Source organism: Chiloscyllium punctatum, chromosome 2 (genome assembly GCF_047496795.1).
Source record: "Chiloscyllium punctatum isolate Juve2018m chromosome 2, sChiPun1.3, whole genome shotgun sequence".
Lineage (NCBI taxonomy): Eukaryota > Metazoa > Chordata > Chondrichthyes > Orectolobiformes > Hemiscylliidae > Chiloscyllium > Chiloscyllium punctatum.
Genome location: NC_092740.1, coordinates 2599384 through 2625517, shown reverse-complemented (window position 1 = coordinate 2625517; position 26134 = coordinate 2599384). Strand labels below are relative to the sequence as shown.

The 26134-nt window shown below is 47.0% G+C and overlaps 1 protein-coding gene across 3 annotated transcripts in view; it reads right to left on the bottom strand.

Annotated features, from left to right (window-relative positions):
- spef2 (sperm flagellar 2) overlaps positions 1 to 26134 on the bottom strand; it is a 714991-nt gene that overhangs the window by 506984 nt on the left and 181873 nt on the right. For all 3 annotated transcript variants that reach the window (XM_072592835.1, XM_072592845.1, XM_072592854.1), the window contains exon 25: positions 13550 to 13722. In XM_072592835.1, coding sequence (XP_072448936.1) covers positions 13550 to 13722 — 173 coding nt within the window. The remainder of the gene's footprint in view (positions 1 to 13549; positions 13723 to 26134) is intronic.

Here is a 26134-nt window from a genome sequence, read left to right as displayed (position 1 = left end):
CATCTTCAGCTGCTTCATCAATGACCTTCCCTCCACCAGAAGGTCAGAAGTGGGGGATGTTCCTCAATGATTACACAATGTTCAGCACCATTCACAACTCCTCAGATACTGAAACAGTCCATGTTCAAATACAACAAGATCTGGACAATCTCCAGGCTTGGGCTGACAAGAGGCAGGTAACATTCGCGCCACACAAATGTTAGGCAGTGACCATAGTGATACAGTCATAGAAATGTACAGCACAGAAACAGAACCTTCAGTCCAACCCGTCCATGCCAACCAGATATCCCATCTCAATCTAGTCCCAACTGCCAGCATTTGGCCCATATCCTTCCAAATCCTTCCTATTCATATACCCATCCAAATGCCTTTTAAATGTTGCAATTGTACCAGCCTCCACCACTTCCTCTGGCAACTCATTCCACACACACACCACCCTCTGCATGAAAAAGTTTCCCCTCTCACCCTAAACCTATGCCCTCTAGTTCTGTACTCCCTGACCCCAGGGAACAGATCTTGCCTATTTACCCTATCTATGCCCCTCATGATTTTAGAAACCTCTATAAGGTCACCCCTCAGCCTCTGACGCTCCAGGGAAAACAGCCCCAGACTGTTCAGCCTCTCCCTATCGCTCAAAAACCTCCAACCCTGGCAACATCCTTGTAAATCTTTTCTGAACCCTTTCAAGTTTCAAAACATCTTTCCGATAGGAAGGAGACCAGAATTTTACGCAATATTCCAACAATGGCCTAACCAATGTCCTGTACAGCCGCAACATGCCCTCCCAACTCCTGTACTCAATATTCTGACCAATAAAGGACCCAGCACCGATCCTTGTGGCACTCCACTGGTCACAGGCCTCCAGTCTGAAAAACAACCCTCCACCACCACCCTCTCTCTTCTACCTTTGAGCCATTCTGTATTCAAATGGCTAGTTCTCCCTGTATTCCATGATATCTAACCTTGCTAATCAGTCTCCCATGGAGAACCTTGTCGAACGCCTTACTGAAGTCCATACAGATCACATCTACTGCTCTGTCCTCATCAATCCTCTTTGTTACTTCTTCAAAAAACTCAATCAAGTTTGTGAGACATGATTTCCCACGCACAAAGCCATGTTGACTATCCCGAATCAGTCCTTGCCTTTCCAAATACATGTACATCCTGTCCCTCAGGATTCCCTCCAACAACTTGCCCACCACCGAGGTCAGGCTCACCGGTCTATAGTTCCCTGGCTTGTCTTTACCGCCCTTCTTAAACAGTGGCACCACATTAGCCAACCTCCAGTCTTCTGGAGGTTGTGGAGTTTGCACATTCTCCCCGTGTCTGTGTGGGTTTCCTCCGGGTGCTCCAGTTTCTTTCCACAATCCAAAGTTGTGCAGGTCAGGTGAATTGGCCATGCTAAATTGCCCACAGTGTTAGGTGCATTAGTCAGAGGGAAATGGGTCTGGGTGACCTTTTGGAGGGTCGGTGTGGACTTTTTGGGCCAAAGGGCCTGTTTCCACATTGTAGAGAATCTAATCTAAAAAAAAACTTGTTTAGTATCATCCCCCATCACCAGAAGTTCCACACAAAGGCCACCTTGCTGATCTTTGAGGAGCCCTATTCTCTCCCTAGTTACCCTTTTGTCCTTAATATATTTGTAAAAACCCTTTGGATTCTCCTTAATTCTATTTGCCAAAGCTATCTCATGTCCCCTTTTTGCCCTCCTGATTTCCCTCTTAAGTATACTCCTACTGCCTTTATACTCTTCTAAGGATTCACTCAATCTATCCTGTCTATACCTGACATATGCTTCCTTCTTTTTCTTAAGCAAACCCTCAATTTCTTTCACCATCCAGCGTTCCCTATACCTACCAGCCTTCCCTTTCACCCTAACAGGAATAAACTTTCCCTGGACTCTCGTTATCTCATTTCTGAGGGCTTCCCATTTTCCAGCCGTCCCTTTACCTACGAACATCTGCCTCCAATCAGCTTTCGAAGGTTCTTGCCTAATACTGTCAAAATTGGCCTTTCTCCAATTTAGAACTTCAAGTTTGGATCGTGGGCGGCGCGGTGGCTCAGTGGTTAGCACTGCTGCCTCACAATACCAGGGACAGGGGTTCAATTCCCACCTTGGGCAACTGTCTGTGTGGTGTTTGCACATTCTCCCCGTGTCTGCGTGGGTTTCCTCTGGGTGCTTCGGTTTCCTCCCACAGTCCAAAGATGTGCAGGTCAGGTGGATTGGCCATGTTAAATTGCTATAGTGTTAGGGGAAGGGGTGAATGTAGGGGTATGGGTGGGTGTGGATTGGTGCGGACTGCTTGGGCCGAAGGGCCTGTTTCCACACTGTAAGTAATCTAATCTGGTTTATCCTTTTCCATCACTATTTTAAAACAGATAGAATAATGGTCGTGGGTCCCAAATTACTCCCCCACTGACACCTCAGTCACCTGCCCTGCCTTATTTCCCAAGAGTTTTGCAATTTCTTTTGTAAATACATCCACGTACTGAATCAGAAAATTTTCTTGTGTATGCTGAAGAAATTCCTCTCCATCTAAACCCTTCACAATATGGCAGTCCCAGTTTGGAAACCTATTATTCTTAGAGATAACTGAGATCACCTTCCAAATTTGTTTCTGAATTTCCCTCTGACGAGTGAACAAGAGACTATCTCACCATGTTGCTTTCTGTGTACAGCCATAGACCCTGAAGGCAGCAGGGCAAGGAGATACAGGCGGTTGACAAGGGAGATGGAATACCCTGAGCTATAGAATGCAAGAGCGGGGAGGCTTTGCTCAAAATGCAGAACACAAGGTGAGGTCAAAACTGGAGAGGGTCCACAGTCCAGATCACCACAGGATAATAGAGCTGAAAATGGGTTGCTGGAAAAGCACAGCAGGTCAGGCAGCATCCAAGGAGCAGGAGAATCGACGTTTCGGGCATGAGCCCTTCTTCAGGAATGAGGAGGGTGTGTCCAGCAGGCTAAGATAAAAGGTAGGGAGGAGGGACTTGGGGGAGGGGCATTGGAAATGCAATAGGTGGAAGGAGGTTAAGGTGAGGGTGATAGGCCGGAGTGGGGGTGGGGGCAGAGAGGTCAGGAAGAAGATTGCAGGTTAGGAAGGTGGTGCTGAGTTCGAGGGTTGGGACTGAGACAAGGCGGGGGGAGGGGAAATGAGGAAACTGGAGAAATCTGAGTTCATCCCTTGTGGTTGGAGGGTTCCTAGGTGGAAGATGAGGCGCTCTTCCTCCAACCGTTGTGTTGCCATGGTCTGGCGATGGAGGAGTCCAAGGACCTGTATGTCCTTGGTGGAGTGGGAGGGGGAGTTGAAGTGTTGAGCCACGGGCTGGTTGGGTTGGTTGGTCCGGGTGTCCCAGAGGTGTTCTCTGAAAAGTTCCGCAAGTAGGCGGCTTGTCTCCCCAATATAGAGGAGGCCACATCAGGTGCAGCGGATGCAATAAATGATGTGTGTGGAGGTGCAGGTGAATTTGTGATGGATATGGAAGGATCCCTTGGGGCCTTGGAGGGAGGTGAGGGGGGAGGTGTGGGCGCAAGTTTTGCATTTCTTGCGGTTGCAGGGGAAGGTGCCGGGAGTGGAGGTTGGGTTGGTGGGGGGTGTGGACCTGACGAGGGAGTCACGGAGGGAGTGGTCTTTTTGGAACGCTGATAGGGGAGGGGAGGGAAATATATCCCTGGTGTTGGGGTCCGTTTGGAGGTGGCGGAAATGACGACGGATGATACGCTGTACATGGAGGTTGGTGGGGTGGTAGGTGAGGACTAGTGGGGTTCTATCCTGGTGGCGGTTGGAGGGGCGGGGCTCAAGGGCGGAGGAGTGGGAAGTGGAGGAGATGCGGTGGAGGGCATCGTCAACCATGTCTGAGGGGAAATTGCGGTCTTTGAAGAAGGAGGCCATCTGGGTTGTTCGGTTTTGGAACTGGTCCTCCTGGGAGCAGATGCGGCGGAGACGAAGGAATTGGGAATATGGGATGGCGTTTTTACAGGGGGCAGGGTGGGAGGAGGTGTAGTCTAGGTAACTGTGGGAGTCGGTCGGTTTATAATAAATGTCCGTGTTGATTCGGTCGCCCGAGATAGAGATAGAGATGGAGAGGTCTAGGAAGGGGAGGGAGGAGTCTGAGATGGTCCAGGTAAATTTGAGGTCGGGGTGGAAGGTGTTAGTAAAGTGGATGAACTGTTCAACCTCCTCGTGGGAACACGAGGCAGCGCCAATACAGTCATCGATGTAGCGGAGGAAAAGGTGGGGGGTGGTGCCAGTGTAGCTGCGGAAGATGGACTGTTCCACATATCCTACGAAGAGACAGGCATAGCTGGGGCCCATGCAGGTGCCCATGGCTACTCCTTTGGTTTGGAGGAAATGGGAGGATTGGAAAGAGAAGTTGTTCAGAGTGAGGACCAGTTCAGTCAGTTGAAGGAGGGTGTCAGTGGAAGGGTACTGGTTGGTACGGCGGGAAAGGAAGAAGTGGAGGGCTTTGAGTCCTTCGTGAAGGGGGTTGGAGGTGTACAGGGACTGGATATCCATGGTGAAGATAAGGCGTTGGGGACCGGGGAAGTGAAAATCATGGAGGAGGTTGAGGGCGTGGGTGGGGAGTACTTGGACTAAGGGGGACAGGACCGTGTCGAGTGGAGATTTATAGGAAGGGTGTGATCGTACCAGAGAGGGGACAGGGGAGATTTATAGGAAGGGAGTGATCGTACCAGAGAGGGGACAGGGGAGATTTATAGGAAGGGAGTGATCGTATTAGAGAGGGGACAGGGGAGATTTATAGGAAGGGAGTGATCGTACCAGAGAGGGGTCAGGGGAGATTTATAGGAAGGGAGTGATCGTACCAGAGAGGGGACAGGGGAGATTTATAGGAAGGGAGTGATCGTATTAGAGAGGGGACAGGGGAGATTTATAGGAAGGGAGTGATCGTACCAGAGAGGGGTCAGGGGAGATTTATAGGAAGGGAGTGATCGTACCAGAGAGGGGACAGGGGAGATTTATAGGAAGGGAGTGATCGTACCAGAGAGGGGACAGGGGAGATTTATAGGAAGGGAGTGATCGTACCAGAGAGGGGACAGGGGAGATTTATAGGAAGGGAGTGATCGTATTAGAGAGGGGACAGGGGAGATTTATAGGAAGGGAGTGATCGTACCAGAGAGGGGACAGGGGAGAATTATAGGAAGGGAGTGATCGTATTAGAGAGGGGACAGGGGAGATTTATAGGAAGGGTGTGATCGTAAATCTCCCCTGTCCCCTCTCTAATACGATCACTCCCTTCCTATAAATCTCCCCTGTCCCCTCTCTGGAACGATCACTCCCTTCCTATAAATCTCCCCTGTCCCCTCTCTGGTACGATCACACCCTTCCTCGACTGGTTTTGAAATGTGATTCAATTTCGTAAATCGTAATCAGGATTTTTTTATGGGAGTAGTGTTGAAGAGTGAGAGATAAAAGATAGGATTGAGAGAAAGGAGTTGTAAATGGTTGTCCGTTAATTGTCTCTATTAGACTGAAAGCATGTTGTTCATTTTTCTTGACATTGTGAGTTTTGTGATAAATCTTTGCCTCTTGAAATTGTACAGATTACAGCAAGGGGTGAACTTTTTCTGTGATGCTGTTTTAAATGAGCATCGGGGTTTACCCAGTGTCATAACAGTTACGGGGGGCTTTCGTCTGGGATTGAATCAAGTTTGGACAGATCCAGTCTGAGAGTTGGACAGAGTTGAATAGATTTGGGATACGAAAAAGCCAGTACACTTACACACTTGTTGGCTCATGTCCTAGATGTTTAAGTAAAACATAATTTGTTTAATTTCGGTGATGTGTGAATTGTTAAATTAAAAGTTATGGAAATGGCTCTTAAAATTGCTGAAGAGGTTGTGTAATTTGAAGATGATTCTCAAATTTGCCAAGAAAGTTTGGAAGGAAAGAAAAAGGCCAAACTTTTAGAATTAGCAAATAAGTTAGATTTGGGTTTAACCAGGGACAAAAGTAAAGCTGAAAGTGTAAGGGAATTACTCAAAGACTTAGGTGTGTCAGAGAAACAGACAAGTGCAGTCCAGGTAGAAAAATTTAAATTATAATTGAGGAAAATAGAGTTAGAAGATAAACATAGAAAGAGAGAGGCAAGGAGAGAAAGAAAGAGAGGAGAAAGAGGAAAAAGAGAAAGAAAGAGGAAAAAGAGAGAGATGGTTCTTAGCTGAGCAGAGAAAGAGAGAGATAAGAAAGGAAGGGAGAAAAAGAGAGAAAATTTGAATTTGAGAAATTGTGACTTAGTCAGCAAAGTCAAGTCAACAGGATGGAGCTTAAAGAGAAGGTGTGATATATACAAATATGCCAAAACTCTGACACATTTTGATGAGAAAGACGTTGAAGCTTTCTTTATTTCATTTGAAAAATTAGCTAAGCAGTTAGAGTGGTCTGAGGATTTATGGGTAATGCTAGTTCAGACTAAACTGGTCGGCAGAGCCAGTGAGGTATTTGTCTCACTGTCAGATGAGGGGTCAAGAGATCATAAAGAGGTAAAACAGGCTATTGTAAGTGTTTATGAATTGGTACCAGAAACATACAGACAGCGGTTCAGAAACACAAAGAAGGAACCAGGTCAGACTTAGGTTGAGTTCAAAAGAATTAAAGATAGTCACTTTGATCGATGGGTGCGTGTGTTAAAGATAGATAGGGCTTTAGAGGCTCTAAGAGAGATTATTCTGCTGGAGGAGATAAAAACATTCACTTCCAGGGATGATAAGGAAACACATGGAGGTTCAGAAAGTCAGGAAGTGAGATGGGCAGCAGGATGAGCAGATGAGGACATGTTGGTGCGTAAGACAAGCTTCCAGCCAGGATATCATCCTGTGAGGGGTACAAGTTGGGAGAAGGGGAGATCCGACACTATGAAAGAAAGACTAGAGTACAGCGGTAAGAGTTTGCCACGGGATCAAAAAGAAGCCCAAGAGGGTGGAAAGGAGGTGAAAGGCCCCAGGTGTTTCCACTGTGGGAAAGGGGGACACAAAGGCATAGTGCTGGTCGTTAAAGAAAGGCACTGCGGGAAAAGACGTGGTATAAGGAGCTAAACCAGTGGCATTAGTGAATGTAGTAAAGGAGACCCCAAGAAGAGCTGAGGAGCTACAGGAGAGTGCAGTTAGGCAGGGGCTGGGTATGGAGTTAGTACCTGAGCTCTACAAAGAATTTGCCTCTGTAGGTAAAGTTTACTCAGAAATAACAGGGGGAGAAGGACAAGAAGTTATAACTGTGAGAGATACACAATCCAACCAGTCGCTGATAGCAAGGGACGGGTGAATAAACACTCTTTCTGATCTATTACCCGAGAGTGTGGTAATTTGTGGGATAGATGGACAGAAATTTAGCATTCCCCAATGTAAGATCAGATTGGAGTGCCAACCCAAGGTTGGGGAAGTTACAGTGGGAGTGATTGACAGAGTGTCAGTTCCAGGAATTCTGATTGTTCTTGGGAATGATTTGGCAGGATCCAAGGTGGGAATGACACACCTTGTTGTGGAGAAGCCCAAGGAAGACCAAGAAACTGAAGAGTTAAGACAGAAATATCCGGGTAGTTTCCCAGACTGTGTGGTAACCAGATCTCATTATCATAAATCACGGCACAAAGTAAAAACTAAAGAGAAAGATGAAGGAGTTGAGGTTCAGTCAGTGGGGCATCATATGTTTGACATAATGATCCAGGAAAAATCTGAGCAGGCAACAGGTCAGACAGAGTGTTTAGTCCTGAAAGGCTAAGAGACTTGCAATAGCGAGACAAGACAATAAACGATATGGATTTGTACTCCAAAAAGGAGGCAGAGAACATTCCAGAGGGTTGAATCCTCAGACAGAAATGGAGACCACGGCAGGTTAGTGCAGAGGAGAAATGGGCCGATGTGCACCAGATTGTGTTGTCGGTAGCGTACAGACAGGAGGTGTGACAGGTAGCACATGAACTACCTGTAGGAGGTCACCTAGGGGTATGAAAGGCACAGGCTAAGGTACAAAACATTTTCAATGGCCTGGAATGCACAAGGATGTGGTTAACTTTTGCTGTACGTGTCATACATGCCAAATAGTAGGAAGCCGCAGGTGGTAATAAAACCAGCCCCTTTGATGCCAATTCCTGCGTTTGAAGAACTCTTCACGCGGGTTATAATTGATTGTGTAGGTCCCCTCCCGAGAACCAAAAATGGGAACCAGTATATGTTAACCATAATGGATGTGTCTCCCAGATTTCCAGAGGCAATTCCATTTCAGAGTATCGAGGCAAAAAGGATGGTAGAGGAGTTAGTAGCTTTCTTCATGTGGTATGGGCTACCCAGAGAGATTCAGTCAGCCCAAGGGTCAGATTGTACTGCTCGGCTAATTAAGGAGGTTATGGATAGTTTTGGTATGCAGCACTTTAAATCCAGTGCGTATCATCCTGAATCCCAGGGAGCTTCAGAAGGGCTGCATCAGACCTTAAAGACCATGTTAAGGGCGTACTAAAAGGATTACCCAAATGATTGAGATAAAGGTATCTCATTCATATTGTTTGCCATTAGAGATGTCCCAAATGAATCTACTCAGTTCACTCCCTTTGAGCTAATATGCAGACATGAAGTGAGAGGCCTTTGAAATTAATTAAAGAAAAATTGACAGGACCAAAGCCGAAGATTCCAGCCTTGGATTATGTCTTGGAAGGTAAGGGAGAGATTAAATCGAGTAGGTAAGTTAGCTAAACAGCACCTAAAGAGGGCACAGTATAGAATGAAGCAGGTGGCAGATAAAAACTCTGAGACTCGGACATTTTCCCGAGGGGATGATGTGTTAGCACTGTCACCAGTGATAGGAGATCCCTTCAAAGCCAGGTTTAGTGGTCCCTATCAAATTGAGAAAAAGTTGAGTCAGGTAAACTATCTAGTAAAGATGCTAGATAGTAAAAAAAAGGGATTGGGTATGTCGGGTGGACATGTTGAAACTGTGTTATACCAGAGAGAAAGAACTAGAGAAACAGGTGTTAATTACTGCCTCGCAGAGTGAGGAATCAAATCCAGGTAATAAGGATTTTGATGTGCCTCAAAATAGATTAAAAAATGAAGAAGTCTTTGAGGAGTGGGATAGATTAGTAAGTTATCTGTGTCAGGAGTGTACAACACAGGTGAAAAATTTGTTGCTGCAATACAAAGAATTAGATGGGGAGGACTAATGTGATTGTACGTGAATTAAACGTAGGAAATCTGCTCCAATAAAACACCACCCCTATCGGTTTAATCCTCTCAAAACCGGACAGGTCCACATGGAGGTGCAGGCCATGTTCAACAAGTACATCATCGAACCAAGCCAGAGCGAGTGGAGTTCACCGGTCATCTTCGTTCCCAAACCAGATGGGACTCAACGATTCTGCCTGGATTATCGGAAGGTCAATGCTGTTACAAAGTCCGACTTATATCCAAGTCCTAGATTGGAGGACTGTACTGAGTGAGTCGGACAAGCCAGTTACATCAATGTCAATGGTTGAATGTCTAGTAAAGAGGAAGAAGGAGGCTTACATAAGGTTGAGGAAACAAGGTTCAGACAGAGCAGTGGAGGGATACAGGATAGCCAGAAGGGACCTGAAGAAAGGGATTAGGAGAGCTAAGAGAGGGCATGAAAAATCCCTGGCGGATAGGATCAAGGATAACCCCAAGGCATTCTATGCGTATGTGAGAAACCTGAGAATGACGAGAACGAGGGTAGGTCCGATTAAGGACAGTGGTGGGAGACTGTGTATTGAGTCGGAAGAGATAGGAGAGGTCTTGAACAAGTACTTCTCTTCAGTATTTACGAACGAGAGGGACTGTATTGTTGAAGAGGAGAGTGTGAAACGGACTGATAAGCTAGAAGAGATATCTGTTAGGAAGGAAGATGTGTTGGACATTTTGAACAACTTGAGGATAGACAAGTCCCCCGGGCCTGACGGGATATATCCTAGGATTATGTGGGAAGCAAGAGAGGAAATTGCAGTACCGTTGGCAATGATCTTCTCGTCTTCACTGGCAACGGGGGTGGTACCAGGGGACTGGAGAGTAGCGAATGTTGTGCCCCTGTTCAAAAAAGGGAATAGGGCTAACCCCGGGAATTACAGGCCAGTTAGTCTTACTTCTGTGGTAGGCAAAGTAATGGAAAGGGTACTGAGGGATAGGATTTACGAGTATCTGGAACGGCACTGCTTGATTAGGGACAGCCAGCACGGATTTGTGAAGGGTAGGTCTTGCCTTACAAGTCTTATTGAATTCTTCGAGGAGGTGACCAAGCATGTGGATGAGGGTAGAGCAGTGGATGTAGTGTACATGGATTTTAGTAAGGCATTTGATAAGGTTCCCCATGGTAGGCTTATGCGGAAAGTCAGGAGGCATGGGATAGAGGGAAATTTGGCCAATTGGATAGAAAACTGGCTAACCGGTCGAAGTCAGAGAGTGGTAGTAGATGGTAAATATTCAGCATGGAGTCCAGTTACAAGTGGAGTTCCGCAGGGATCAGTTCTGGGTCCTCTGCTGTTTGTAATTTTTATTAATGACTTAGATGAGGGAGTCGAAGGGTGGGTCAGTAAATTTGCAGATGATACAAAGATAGGTGGAGTTGTGGACAGTGAGGAGGGCTGTTGTCAGCTGCAGAGGGACTTAGATATGATGCAGAGCTGGGCTGAGGAGTGGCAGATGGAGTTCAACCCTGCCAAGTGTGAAGTTGTCCATTTTGGAAGAACAAATAAGAATGCGGAATACAGGGTTAATGGTAGGGTTCTTGGTCAGGTGGAGGAACAGAGGGATCTTGGGGTCTATGTACATAGATCTTTGAAGGTTGCCACTCAGGTGGATAGAGTTTGTAAGAAGGCCTATGGAGTATTATCGTTCATTAGCAGAGGGATTGAATTCAAGAGTCGTGAGGTGATGTTGCAGCTGTACAGGACTTTGGTTAGGCCACATTTGGAGTACTGTGTGCAGTTCTGGTCACCTCACTTTAGGAAAGATGTGGAAGCTTTGGAGAGGGTGCAGAGAAGATTTACCAGGATGTTGCCTGGAATGGAGAGTAGGTCGTACGAGGATAGGTTGAGAGTTCTCGGCCTTTTCTCGTTGGAACGGCGAAGGATGAGGGGTGACTTGATAGAGGTTTATAAGATGATCAGAGGAATAGATAGAGTAGACAGTCAGAAACTTTTTCCCCGGGTACAACAGTGTGTTACAAGGGGACATAAATTTAAGGTGAAGGGTGGAAGGTATAGGGGAGATGTCAGGGGTGGGTTCTTCACCCAGAGAGTGGTGGGGGCATGGAATGCGCTGCCCGTGGGAGTGGTAGAGTCAGATTCATTGGCGACCTTTAAGCGGCATTTGGATAGGTACATGGATGGGTGCTTAATCTAGGATAGAAGTTCGGCACAACATCGTGGGCCGAAGGGCCTGTTCTGTGCTGTATTGTTCTATGTTCTATGTTCTATGTTCTATCACCAAGTTGGACTTACTGCATGCTTACTGGCAGGTACCTTTATCAGAGACGGAGAAAGAAATTTCTGCGTTTGTAACCCCAAATGGGGTTTAAAGTGATGCTCTTTGTAATGGAGAATATGCCCACCACATTCCAAAGACTCATGAACAGAGTTGTGGCTGGGTTAACAAACTGTGCAGTCTATTTGGATGATGTAGTAATCTTTAGTATGTCCTGGAAAGATCACTTGGTACAGTTGGCAGAGCTCTTTGAATGACTAGGAGAGCAAAACTGGTAATAAAATTAAACAAAACTGAATTTGCAAAAGCAGAGGTGACATTCTTGGGACACAACATCAGTCATGGAAGGCTGACCCCACAGAATGCAAAGGTGAAGGCCATCAAGAGATTTCCACGACCAACCTCGAAGAAAGAGATGCTTCGATTATTAGGACTCAGTGGACTCTATCGGAACTTTGTTCCAAACTTCAGCAGTGTAGTGGCATCGTTAACTGATTCGCTGAAGAAGAACACAAAGTTTCCGTGGACAGAACAACGCCAGGAGGCGTTTGACCATTTGAAATCAATACCAGCCACAAACCAGTTTTAGCTAAACCAGACTTTTCAAAACCTTTCAGAGTTGCCATCAACGATAGTGACATTGGAGTTGGAGCTATATTGCTCCAGGAAGATGATGACGGGACTAAACTGCCAGTTGGTTCCTTTTCAAAGAAATTTAACATCCACCAGAGGAAATACTCCATGATCAGAAAAGAACAATTGAGTTTGGTACTGGCCTTACAACATTTTAACGTGTATGCACGAACAATGTGTCAGAGACAGTTGTGTACATGGATCACAATCCGCTTACATTCTTAGAAAGCTTTAAAGACAAGAATATGTAACTATTTCATTGGAGTCTTATGTTACAGACCTTTAATTTACATACAGTACATGATGCAGGTCGTAAAAGTGTAATTGCAGATGTGTTATTGTGGATTTAACTGATACAGTATAGATGAGATTGGTACCTACTCAATGTTATACATATATGGGAAGAGGTTAATATGAACCTAGAGTAAAGTCATATCTACGTCATGATATTGTAGTTAAGGATTAGAGGAGAAAAATGAAGCCATCTTTTCATTATGATGGTTCATTTTTTCTTAAGGGAGGAGGTGTTATTAATGTGTAGAGGTATTGTACCTTTAAGAGAGTTGAAAAGCTAGCAAAACTACCTGACACAGTACAAAGTGTTCTGAACAAGGTGACAATGTAACATTTGGTTGAAATAGCTAACAGTAGCTTTGTTGCCATGAGACAAAAACAAATTCAAATTCAGCCAATCAATTTAAATTTTACCCCATGGTACCAAACTCCAATTAAGTTTGAATTTAGTGTTTCATTAATATTTAAACCAATGAAATGATTCGATGTTTTGGGGTATAGAACCGGACAGTTTTGAACAGTTGAGGAAGAATTCCCAAAAGACCATCAGATGTTGGCTGCTAGTTTAAGAGCTCTCTGAGGGGTATCTGTCAATGGAAGAAGTTTACACGGCAGAGCATAGAAAATGACCTGGAGAGAATCCAGAAAGGAAATTCGGCAAAGCTGACTGGCTTTGAAATATGATTTTTTTTTGTAAATCATAATCAGGCTTTTTAATCAGACTAAAATTGTCGAGTGGGGAGGTAAAAGATAGGATTGTGAGAAAAGAGTTGTAAACAGTTGTTAGTTAATATCCTCTGTTAGACTTAAACAATAAAGTTGTTAATTTTTACTTTACATAGTGACCTCAGGGATAGTTCTTTACTTCTCGAAATTTAACAGATTCCAGCACGGGGTGAATGTTTTCAGGTGTGGCTGGTTTAAATTGGTAGAGGAGTTTCCCCAGTGTCATAACACTATGAATCTACTGAAACATTGTCAAGTAATTGGTTCCAGTCCCTGCTGCTATATTAGTGAAGGGCAGCTCACTGTCTCTTCATCATGGGCTTTTAGGGATGGGCAATAAATGTTGGTCCTGTCCGCGAGTCCTGGAACCTGAAATACTTCCCCAGAGACCAGGGATCAGGTACTCCATTTCACCACTGTCTCCACCTCCACATAGTCACTGTCCAACTGTACCTCACCGGGTCCTGATCTATCGCTGGCACGGTGGCTGAGTTCTGGACATCAGGCACACTGACCAATGGGATACGTGCAAACTCCTTGCTGTCTTCCGGTGGGATGGTCCCTTCCATCACCTTGTAATAATCTTGTAGGAACCGGTAAGTATCCTGGAATCGATCAATCTCCACCTAACGAGGAAAGGAGGGTTACTGTCACATCCCCTTTAGCACAGAATTCACTGTCCATGTGTGAGCATATCCCCTATCCCTCTGGGAGTATATCCCCTCTACCCCAGTATCCCCATCCGTCTGGGAGTATATCCCAGTATCCCCTATCACTCTGGGAGTATATCCCAGTATCCCCTATCCCTCTGGGAGTATATCCCAGTATCCCCTATCACTCTGGGAGTATATCCCCTCTACCCCAGTATCCCCTATCCCTCTGGGAGTATATCCCAGTATCCCCTATCCCTCTGGGAGTATATCCCAGTATCCCCTATCCCTCTGGGAGTATATCCCCTCTACCCCAGTATCCCCTATCCCTCTGGGAGTATATCCCCTCTACCCCAGTATCCCCATCCCTCTGGGAGTATATTCTCTATCCCTCTGGGAGGATGTTCCCTATCCTTTTGGGAGTATATCCTCTATACGCCAGTATTCCCTAGCACTCTGGGAGTATAGTATATTCCTTATCCCTCTGGAAGGATATTCCCTTTACCCAGTATTCCCTACCACTCTGCGAGTATATAGCCTATTGCTCTGGGAGTATATTGTTATGAAGTTGAAGGCATGTACTGTACCTTTAAGAGAGAAAGAATGCTGTTCTGAACTGAGAGGTTACAAACACCTGTGTATATGACTAGCTAGCAGTCCAAGAGTGTACTGGAAAATTGAAAATATACATAACATTTGGTTGTGAAGTGGATACCTGAGTTAGTTGCTGGTTTGGCAACAATTCAAATTTACACAATTAGTTTAAATTATGCCCCAGAATACTAAAACCCAATCGAGTTTGAAATTATTGTTTTGCCAACATCGAACCAATGAGATGACCCGATGTTGGGGATATAAGAATGCGGACATTTTGAAAATTGGTCAGAGAGCAACTAGTGTAGAGAGAGAAATTCCTGGAGAGTTAATTGGCCATCTAATATCTTGGTCGAAAAGTGTGGTGCTGGAAAAGCACAGCAGGTTAGGCAGCATCCAAAAAGCAGAAGAATTGACGTTTCGGGCATAAGACTTTCATCAGAATGTGGGTTGGGGGTGTGGGAGTGGAAGGCGATTGAGAGATAACTAGGAAAGGGTGGGGCTGAGGGGTAAGATAGCTTGGAAGGCGATAGTTGGATACAGGTGGGGAGTGATGGTGATAGGTTGGAATGGTGGGTGGAGCAGATAGGTGGGAAGGAAGATGGACAGGTAGGACAGTTCAAGAGGGTGGTGCTGAATTGGAGGGTTGGATCTGGAATGTGGTGGGGGGAGGGGAGATGAAGAAACTGGTGAAATCCGTATTGATGCCATGTGGTTGGAGGGTCCCATGACGGAAGATGAGACGTTCTTCCTCCAAGTGTTGGGTGGCTTAGATTTGGAAGTGGAGGAGGCTTAGGATTTGCATATCCTTGGTGGAGTGGGAGGGGGAGTTAAAGTGTTCAGCCACTTGAAGTGGGGGTTGGTTGGTGCGGGTGTCCCAGAGGTGTTCTCTGAAACATTCTGCAAGTTGGCGGCCTGTCTCCCTGATGTAGAGGAGACCACATCGAGACCAATGGACACGGTAGATGAGGTGTGTGGAATTGCAGGAAAGTCTCTGTTGGATGCAGAAGAATCCTTTGGGGACTTGGATGGAGGTGAGGGGAGAGGTGTGGGAGCAGGGTTTACACCTTTAGCAAGGGAAGGCGCTGAGAGTGAAGGGTGGCTTGGTTGGGAGCATGGACATAACGAGGGAGTTGAGGAGGGAATAGATGCTCTGCAACACTGACAGAGGTGGGGAGGGAAATATATCCCTGATGGTGGAGTCTGACTGTAGGTGGTGGAAATGGTGGAAGATAATCAGGTTGTATCTGGTGGTTGGTGGGTGGAAGGAGGGGGGGGGGTTCTGTCCTGTTGTGGTTGGAGGGGTGGGGTTCAAGGGTGGAGGTGCGGGAAGTGAAGGTGATGCGCTGGAAGCATCATCAACCAACTGAGAGGGGAAATTGCAGTCCTTGAAGTAGGAGGCAGTCTGGGATGTTCTCGAGTGGAATGGGATGTTCTCGAGTGGAATTGGTCCTTATGGGAGGAATTAGGAGTAGGGGATAGCATTTTTACAGGGGGAGGGGGAATGGGAGGAGATGTAGTCCAGGTAGCTGTGGGAGTCGGTGGGTTTGAATTAGATGTCAATGTTGAGTCTGTTGCCGTTGGTGGAGATGGAGAGGTCCAGGAAGGGGAGGGAGGTGTCCAAGATGATCAAGGTGAACTCGAGGGTGGGGTGGAAGGTGTTAGTGATGTGGATGAACTGTTCAACCTCCTTGTGGTGCCGATATAGTCATCGATGTAGCAGAGGAAAAGGTGGGGGAATGATGCCGGTGTAAATGTGGAAGATGGACTGTTCCAAACAAACAGGCAGGCAAAGCTGGGGCCCATGGTTACCCCTTTGGTCTGAAGCAACTCAGAGGATTTGAAGGAGAAGTTGTTGCGGGTGAGAACCAGTTCCGCCAATCGAACGAGTGTGTTGGTGGAGGGGTACTGGTTGGGGTCGGCGGGTGAGGAAGAAATGGAGGGCTTGGAGGTGTTCGTCAAGATGGATGGACATATACAGGGATTGGATATCCATGGTGAAGAGGTGGTATGGGGGGGCCGGGGAAACAACAGTCATGGAGGGTGTGGATGATGTCTCAAAGGTATGTGGGTAGTTCCTGTACCAACATGGACAGGACAATGTAAAGACATGAGGAGATGACTTCAATGGGCAGGAGCAGGCTGAGATGATGGGTCAACCAGGGCAGTCAGGTTTGTGAATTTTGGGGAGAAGGTAGAAGTGGACAGTGCGGGGTTCCTGGACTATGAGGATGGAGGCTGTTGGTGGGAGATTCCCTGAGCTGATGAGGTTTTGGATGGTTTGGGAGATGATGGTTTGGTGATGGGGAATGATGTCATAGTCGATGGGACAGGAGGAAGTGTCAATGAGTTGATGCCTGGCTTCGGCAGTGTAGAGGTCAGTGCGCCAAGCTACCACTGCACCCACTTTATCTGCTGGTTTGATGGTGAGGTTTGGGGATTGGAGCAGAGGGATTGGAGGGCTGTGTGTTGTGAGGGTGAGAGGTTGGAGTGGGGGAGGGGGTTAGACAGGTTGAGGTGGTTAATGTCCCAGCAGCAGTTGGAAATGAAGTGATTGAGGGTGGGTAACAGACCAGCGCAGGGTGTCCAGGTGAATGGGCTGTTTTGGAGGTGGGAGAAGGGGTCCTCAGAAAGTGGGCAGGAGTCCAGATGGGAAAAAGTATCTGCAGTCCTCAGTTTCTCCATCTACCATCTTGCCCTCAAAGAAATTAGAAAAACACTCTTTATCAAAGGGACCTTTTCATGTGACCTTTTACACTCACTGTAAAAAGACAAAGATGACCCAGGGAGATCATCAGCCCAGAAAAGTGAAGACACAGAAGATAATTTTAATAAGTATCTTATTGGAACAGCATATTGTTACAGAATTGGAAGGCAGATAATGATGGGTGACACAGTGGTTAGCACTGCTGCCTCACAGCACCAGGGACCTGGGTTCAATTCCCACCTCAGGCAACTGACTGTGTGGAGTTTGTACATTCTCCCCGTATCTGCATGGGTTTCCTCCCACAGTCCAAAAATGTGCAGGTTAGTGAATTGGCCGTGCTAAATTGCCCTTAATGTTAGGTGAGGGGTGGAATGGGTCTGGGTGGGTTGCGCTTTGGCGGGTCGATGTACACTTGCTGGGCCGAAGGGCCTGTTTCCACACTGTAAGTAATCGAATGTAAATAATACACAGCTCAGAGAAAGTGGGGAGGGGGGGTGCTGCTGCTGAGATTTATGAATAGTTGGTTAATGTTCACTTTTAAAGTTACAAAATAAACTGACGTTATTTTCTTTAAACAGTGGAATTGGGGAGTTCTCTATCACTCTTATTCTAACAGATTGTGAGGTAAGGCGAGGTTTTCTGGGTGTTTGGCTTAAGTAACAGAAACAATGTTGTGGTTCTGTTCGCCGAGCTGGGAATTTGTGCTGCAGACGTTTCGTCCCCTGTCTCGGTGACATCCTCAGTGCTTGGGAGCCTCCTGTGAAGCGCTTCTGTGCTGTTTCCTCCGGCATTTATAGTGGCCTGTCTCTGCCGCTTCCGGTTGTCAGTTCGAGCTGTCCACTGTATTGGCCGGTATATTGGGTCCAGGTCGATGTGTTTATTGATAGAGTCTGTGGATGAGTGCCATGCCTCTAGGAATTCCCTGGCTGTTCTCTGTTTGGCTTGTCCTATAATGGTAGTGTTGTCCCAGTCAAATTCACATCCACAGACTCTATCAACAAACACATCGACCTGGACCAATACACCGGCCACTACAGCGGACAGCTCGAACTGACAACCGGAAGCGGCAGAGACAGACCACTATAAATGCCGGAGGAAACAGCACAGAAGCGCTTCACAGGAGGCTCCCAAACACTGAGGATGTCACCTAGACAGGGGACGAAACGTTTGCAAGACAAATTCCCAGCTCGGCGAACAGAACCACAACAACGAGCACCCGAGCTACAAATCTTCTCCCAAACTTTGAACACCTGCGGGCAAGAGACGCTAAGACAAGCCAGGAAATGGGAATCCTGTGCCAACCGCCTAAGCGCCACATACGAACAACTCCGGTTCCTGCATGAATGCCGAAAGAATCGAATCCTTCCACCATGTGTCAGATACAGACCACCAGTCAACAATCCACAAGTCAGGGACACAGCCAGACAGAATGGATTCAGGATGATCCAGATAATGATTACAGAAGCTCACAACAGACTACACAAATACAGACAAGAAATTGCGCGCCAAAAATCGTTAATTTCAAAAACCACCAATCAGGAATGGACCCGGACCATAGAACAGGCCGTCACCATAGGACAGAACAGGACCACACACCGCAAAAAAACGGCACTAAAAGAAAAAATGGCCAAGCTAACACACAAAGAAGAGGACACCACAACACACACCTGGGTTAAAAACCTCTCCCACAGACAGCTCACAGACACGGAAAGAACAATACTGGCCAAGGGACTCAACTACAACCACAGGGACGCCAAGACAGCAGACTTCCTAGCAGCACTAGAATACACACTCAGGAACAATGGACTGACAGAAGAGACACAACAAACTGTGAGACAAAGTATCGTACCGCTGATAACAAGAAAAAACAAACACATAACCTCAACACCAAGGAGAGGGAAGCACTAAAATCACTAAGAAATGATAAGAACATAATCATACTACCAGCAGACAAAGGCAGAATGACGGTCATCCTGGACAAAGCAGAGTACATGCAAAAAGTGGATTAGTGGTGCTGGAAGAGCACAGCAGTTCAGGCAGCATCCAACGAGCAGCGAAATCAACATTTCGGGCAAAAGCCCTTCATCAGGATTTCGCTGCTCGTTGGATGCTGCCTGAACTGCTGTGCTCTTCCAGCACCACTAATCCAGTATTTGATTTTCAGCATCTGCAGTCATTGTTTTTACCTTACATCCAAAAAGCACAACAACTACTTGCAGATACCAACACCTACCAAAAGAGGGAGTTTGACCCCACCCCACAGCTCACCAATAGGATAAACAACACACTGAGGAATCTACAAAAAAACGGACAGATAACCAGGTCTGACCTACAAAGAATGAAACCTGAAAGCAACAACACTCCAGATTCTATGGACTACCCAAAGTGTACAAACCAGACATCCCCCTCAGACCCATAGTATCACTACCAGGGACACCATCACACAAACTGGCCAAAGAACTATTGCAGAAACTGAAACACCTGATCAGCAGATCCAGACAATCTATACAATCGACACAGGAATTCTTGGACATCATCAGAAATATACACATAGACAAGGAAGAAACTATGGTCTCATTCGATGTAACGGCACTGTTCACCTCCATCGACAAAACCCTAGCCAAAGAAACAATAGCCAACCTGCTGGACAGACATAACAGACAACAGGACGTTGAACCTATCAACAAAGACGGCATACTTAAACTACTGGACTTGTGCCTCACAACACACTTCACATTCAACAACCAGATATACAAACAAATCAACGGAACACCCATGGGCTCACCGATCTCTGGACTCATAGCAGAAGCAGTAATGCAAAAGTTAGAACAAACAGTCTTACCACAAATTCAACCCAAACTCTGGGTCAGATACGTGGATGACACCTTTGTAATCATTAAAAACAAAGAAATAGAGAACACACACCAGATCATCAACACCACACTCAAAGGAATCCGATTCACTAGAGAGGAAGAAAAGGACAACCAACTCCCATTCCTAGACGTGATGGTACAGAGAACACCGAACGGAGAATTCACCACAAAGGTTTACAGGAAAGCCACACACACAGACCAAGTCCTAAACTATGAAAGCAACCAGCCCAACACACACAAACGAAGTTGCATCAAGACACTATTCAAAAGGGCCACAACACACTGCAGCACACCAGAACTACAAAAAGAGGAAGAGGAACACTTATACAATGTATTTGCCAAAAACGGATACCCTCGCAATTTCATCAACAGATGCCTAAGGGAGAGACAACGGAACAAGGACATGCCGCAATCCAAAGGACTAGCCACACTACCATACATCAGGAGCATTTCCGAACTGACAGCCAGACTACTGCGACCACTAAGACTCATAACAGCACACAAACCAACAGCCACCCTCCGACAACAACTCACCAGAACAAAGGACCCGATACCCAACATGAGTAAAACCAATGTAGTGTACAAAATCCCATGCAAGGACTGCACAAAACACTACATCGGACAAACAGGGAGACAGTTAACGATCCATATACACGAACACCAACTAGCCACGAAACGACACGACCAGCTATCCTTAGTAGCCACACACACAGACGACAAGCAACATGAATTCGACTGGGTCAACACCACCATTATAGGGCAAGCCAAACAGAGAACAGCCAGGGAATTCCTAGAGGCATGGCACTCATCCACAGACTCTATCAACAAACACATCGACCTGGACCCAATATACCGGCCGCTGCAGTGGACAGCTGGAACTGACAACCGGAAGCGACAGAGACAGGCCACTATAAATGCCGGAGAAAACAGCACAGAAGCGCTTCACAGGAGGCTCCCAAGCACTGAGGATGTCACCTAGACAGGGGACAAAACGTTTGCAAGACAAATTCCCAGCTCGGTGAACAGAACCACAACAACGAGCACCCGAGCTACAAATCTTCTCCCAAACTTTGAACAGAAACAATCTCATAACATTATTTCCTATCTGTATGAGTACATTCACTGTCCCTGTGTGAATATATTCACGATCCATTTGGGCAGTGAATGCCCTTTCCCCCAATATTCCCCAACCCTCTGTGAGTATATTCCCTTTCCCCCAATATTCCCCATCCCTCTGTGAGTATATTCCCTTTCCCCCAATATTCCCCATCCCTCTGTGAGTATATTCCCTTTACCCCAATATTCTCCATCCCTCTGTGAGTATATTCCCTTTCCCCCAATATTCCCCATCCCTCTGTGAGTATATTCCCTTTATCCCAATATTCCCCATCCCTCTGTGAGTATATTCCCTTTCCCCCAATATTCCCTATCACTCTGTGAGTATGTTCCCTTTCCCTCAATATTCCCCATCCCTCTGTGAGTATATTCCCTTTCCCCCAATATTCCCCATCCCTCTGTGAGTATATTCCCTTTCCCCCAATATTCCCCATCCCTCTGTGAGTATATTCCCTTTACCCCAATATTCTCCATCCCTCTGTGAGTATATTCCCTTTCCCCCAATATTCTCCATCCCTCTGTGAGTATATTCCCTTTCCCCCAATATTCTCCATCCCTCTGTGAGTATATTCCCATTCCCCAATATTCCCCATCCCTCTGTGAGTATATTCCCTTTCCCCCAATATTCCCCATCCCTCTGTGAGTATATTCCCTTTCCCCCAAAATACCCCATCCCTCTGTGAGTATATTCCCTTTCCCCCAATATTCCCCATCCCTCTGTGAGTATATTCCCTTTCCCCCAATATTCCCCATCCCTCTGTGGGTATATTCCCTTTCCCCCAATATTCTCCATCCCTCTGTCAGTATATTTCCTTTCTCCCAATATTCCCCAACCCTCTGTGAGTATATTCCCTTTCCCCCAATATTCCCCATCCCTCTCTGAGTATATTCCCTTTCCCCCAATATACCCCATCCCTCTGTGAGTATATTCCCTTTACCCCAATATTCCCCATCCCTCTGTGAGTATATTCCCATTCCCCCAATATTCCCCAACCCTCTGTGAGTATATTCCCTTTCCCCCAATATTCCCCATCCCTCTGTGAGTATATTCCCTTTCCCCCAATATTCTCCATCCCTCTGTGAGTATATTCCCTTTCCCCCAATATTCCCCATCCCTCTGTGAGTATATTCCCCTTCCCCCAATATTCCCCAACCCTCTGTGAGTATATTCCCTTTCCCCCAATATTCTCCATCCCTCTGTGAGTATATTCCCTTTATCCCAATATGCCCCATCCCTCTGTGAGTATATTCCCTTTCCCCCAATATTCCCCAACCCTCTGTGAGTATATTCCCTTTCCCCCAATATTCCCCATCCCTCTGTGAGTATATTCCCTTTCCCCCAATATTCTCCATCCCTCTGTGAGTATATTCCCTTTCCCCCAATATTCCCCATCCCTCTGTGAGTATATTCCCTTTCCCCCAATATTCTCCATCCCTCTGTGAGTATATTCCCATTCCCCAATATTCCCCATCCCTCTGTGAGTATATTCCCCTTCCCCCAATATTCCCCATCCCTCTGTGAGTATATTCCCCTTCCCCCAATATTTCCCAACCCTCTGTGAGTATATTCCCTTTCCCCCAATATTCCCCATCCCTCTGTGAGTATATTCCCTTTCCCCCAATATTCCCCATCCCTCTGTCAGTATATTCCCTTTCCCCGAATATTCCCCATCCCTCTGTGAGTATATTCCCTTTCCCCCAATATTCCCCATCCCTCTGTGAGTATATTCCCTTTCCCCCAATATTCCCCATCCCTCTGTGAGTATATTCCCCTTCCCCCAATATTCCCCAACCCTCTGTGAGTATATTCCCTTTCCCCCAATATTCTCCATCCCTCTGTGAGTATATTCCCTTTATCCCAATATTCCCCATCCCTCTGTGAGTATATTCCCTTTCCCCCATTATACCCCATCCCTCTGTGAGTATATTCCCATTCCCCAATATTCCCCATCCCTCTGTGAGTATATTCCCCTTCCCCCAATATTCCCCATCCCTCTGTGAGTATATTCCCATTCCCCAATATTCCCCATCCCTCTGTGAGTATATTCCCCTTCCCCCAATATTCCCCATCCCTCTGTGAGTATATTCCCCTTTCCCCCAATATTCCCCAACCCTCTGTGAGTATATTCCCTTTACCCGAATATTCCCCATCCCTCTGTGAGTATATTCCCCTTCTCCCAATATTCCCCAACCCTCTGTGAGTATATTCCCTTTCCCCCAATATTCCCCATCCCTCTGTGAGTATATTCCCTTTACCCGAATATTCCCCATCCCTCTGTGAGTATATTCCCTTTACCCGAATATTCCCCATCCCTCTGTGAGTATATTCCCTTTCCCCCAATATTCCCCATCCCTCTGTGAGTATATTCCCTTTACCCGAATATTCCCCATCCCTCTGTGAGTATATTCCCCTTCTCCCAATATTCCCCAACCCTCTGTGAGTATATTCCCTTTCCCCCAATATTCCCCATCCCTCTGTGAGTATATTCCCTTTCCCCCAATATTCCCCATCCCTCTGTGAGTATATTCCCTTTCCCCCAATATACCCCATCCCTCTGTGAGTATATTCCCATTCCCCCAATATTCCCCATCCCTCTGTGAGTATATTCCCTTTCCCCCAATATTCCCCATCCCTCTGTGAGTATATTCCCCTTCTCCCAATAATCCCCATCCCTCTGTGAGTATATTCCCTTTCCCCCAATATTCCCCATCCCTCTGTGAGTATATTCCCCTTCTCCCAATATTCCCCATCCCTCTGTGAGTATATTCCCTTTCCCCCAATATTCCCCATCCCTCTGTGAGTATATTCCCCTTCTCCCAATATTCCCCAACCCTCTGTGAGTATATTCCCTTTCCCCCAATATTCCCCATCCCTCTGTGAGTATATTCCCCTTCTCCCAATATTCCCCAACCCTCTGTGAGTATATTCCCCTTTCCCCCAATATTCCCCATCCCTCTGTGAGTATATTCCCTTTCCCCCAATATTCCCCAACCCTCTGTGAGTATATTCCCCTTTCCCCCAATATTCCCCATCCCTCTGTGAGTATATTCCCTTTCCCCCAATATTCCCCATCCCTCTGTGAGTATATTCCCTTTCCCCCAATATTCCCCAACCCTCTGTGAGTATATTCCCCTTTCCCCCAATATTCCCCATCCCTCTGTGAGTATATTCCCCTTTCCCCCAATATTCCCCATCCCTCTGTGAGTATATTCCCATTCCCCCAATATTCCCCAACCCTCTGTGAGTATATTCCCCTTTCCCCCAATATTCCCCATCCCTCTGTGAGTATATTCCCTTTCCCCCAATATTCCCCATCCCTCTGTGAGTATATTCCCATTCCCCCAGTGAGGTGTTGTTCCTCCAATTTGCAGTGTGGTTCGTTGTGGCGATGGAGGAGGCCAAGGATGGTCATGTCAGAAAGGGAGTGGGAAGGGGAATTAAAATGGGCAGTGACTGGGAGGTTCGGTCGGCCCCTGCGGGCCTGGCTGAGATGCTCGGTGAACCATTCCCTAAGTTTACGTTTGGTCTCCCTGATGTAGAGAAGACCACATCGGGAGCACCTGATGCAGTCAACTCGGTTGGAGGAGAGGTAGGTGGACCTCTGTCTCACCTGGAGGGATGGGGCCCTGGATGGAGGTGGGGGGTGGTGTATCAGCAGGTTTTGCATCTTTTCCAGTTGCAGGGGAAGGTACCTGGGGGTGGGGGCATTGGTGGGGAGAGTCACACAAACCAAGGACTGTCAAAGGGAATAGCCCTTGCGGAAGTCAGGGAGCGGTGGGGAGGGGAAGATGTTCTTGGTGGTGAGGTCTAGTTGGAGTTGGCAGAAGTGTTTATGGATGATTTGTTGGATGTGGGGTGGTCGGTGAGAACAAGGAGGACCCTGTCTTTATTACATTTGTGGGAAGTGGGGGGTGATTTCAAGCAGTGGAATGGGGAGTGGAGGAGTGGGGGGGGGGGGGGAGAGGGGGTCTGGACAACAGAGGAGGGAGAAGCACGTTGTTTGAAAGAGGTGGACACTGGGATGCTTGGGAGTGGAACACCTTATCAGAGCAAATGTGACAGAGATGGAGGAATTGGGAAAACAGGATGGCATTTATTTGCAGGATACCGGGTGGGAGAAGGTGTAGTCGAGGTAGTTATGGGAGTCTGTGGGTTTATAGTAAACTTCTGTCTGGAGACTGTCGCCAGAGATGGAAACAGAGAGGTCATGAATGGGGAGGGAGGTGTCCGAGATAGACCAAGTGAATTTGAGGGCGGGGTGGAAGTTGTGGGTGAAGTCGATGAACTGATAAAAAATCGTGGACTTTGCTAACCAGTCTCCCATGGGGAACCTTGTCAAACGCCTTCCTGAAGTCCATACAGATCACATCCAGCCCTCTGCCCTCATCAATCCTCTTTGTTACTTCCTCAAGAAAACTCAATCAGGTCAGATGGCCTCCTTCTTCAAAGCCGGCAATTTCCCCTCCACCATGACTGATGATGCCCTCCAGCATCTCATCCATTTCCTGCACCTCTGCCCTTGAACTCCACCCCTCCAAACCCAACAAGGACAAAGCCCCCCGGTCCTCACCTACCACCCCACCAACCTCCGTATACATCGCATCACCCTCCGTCATTTCCGCCACCTACAAATGGTCCCCACCACCAGGGATATATTTCCCTCCCCACCCCTATCAGTGTTCCAGAAAGACCATTCCCTCCGCAAATCCCTCATAAGGTCCACACCCCCCACCAACCCACTTTCCCCTCCCGGCACCTTCCCCTGCCACCTCCATCCAAGGCCCCAAAGGAACCTTCCACATCCATCAGAGTTTCACCTGCACATCCATACATGTCAGTTACTGTATCCGTTGCTCCCGATGTGGTCTCCTCTACATTGGGGAGACTGGGCGCCTCCTAGCAGAGCGCTTTAGGGAACATCTCCGGGACACCCGCACCAATCAACCACACTGCCCTGTGGCCCAACATTTCAACTCCCCCTCCCACTCTGCCGAGGACATGGAGGTCCTGGGCCTCCTTCACCGCCGCTCCCTCACCACCAGACGCCTGGAGGAAGAACGCCTCATCTTCCGCCTCGGAACACTTCAACCCCAGGGC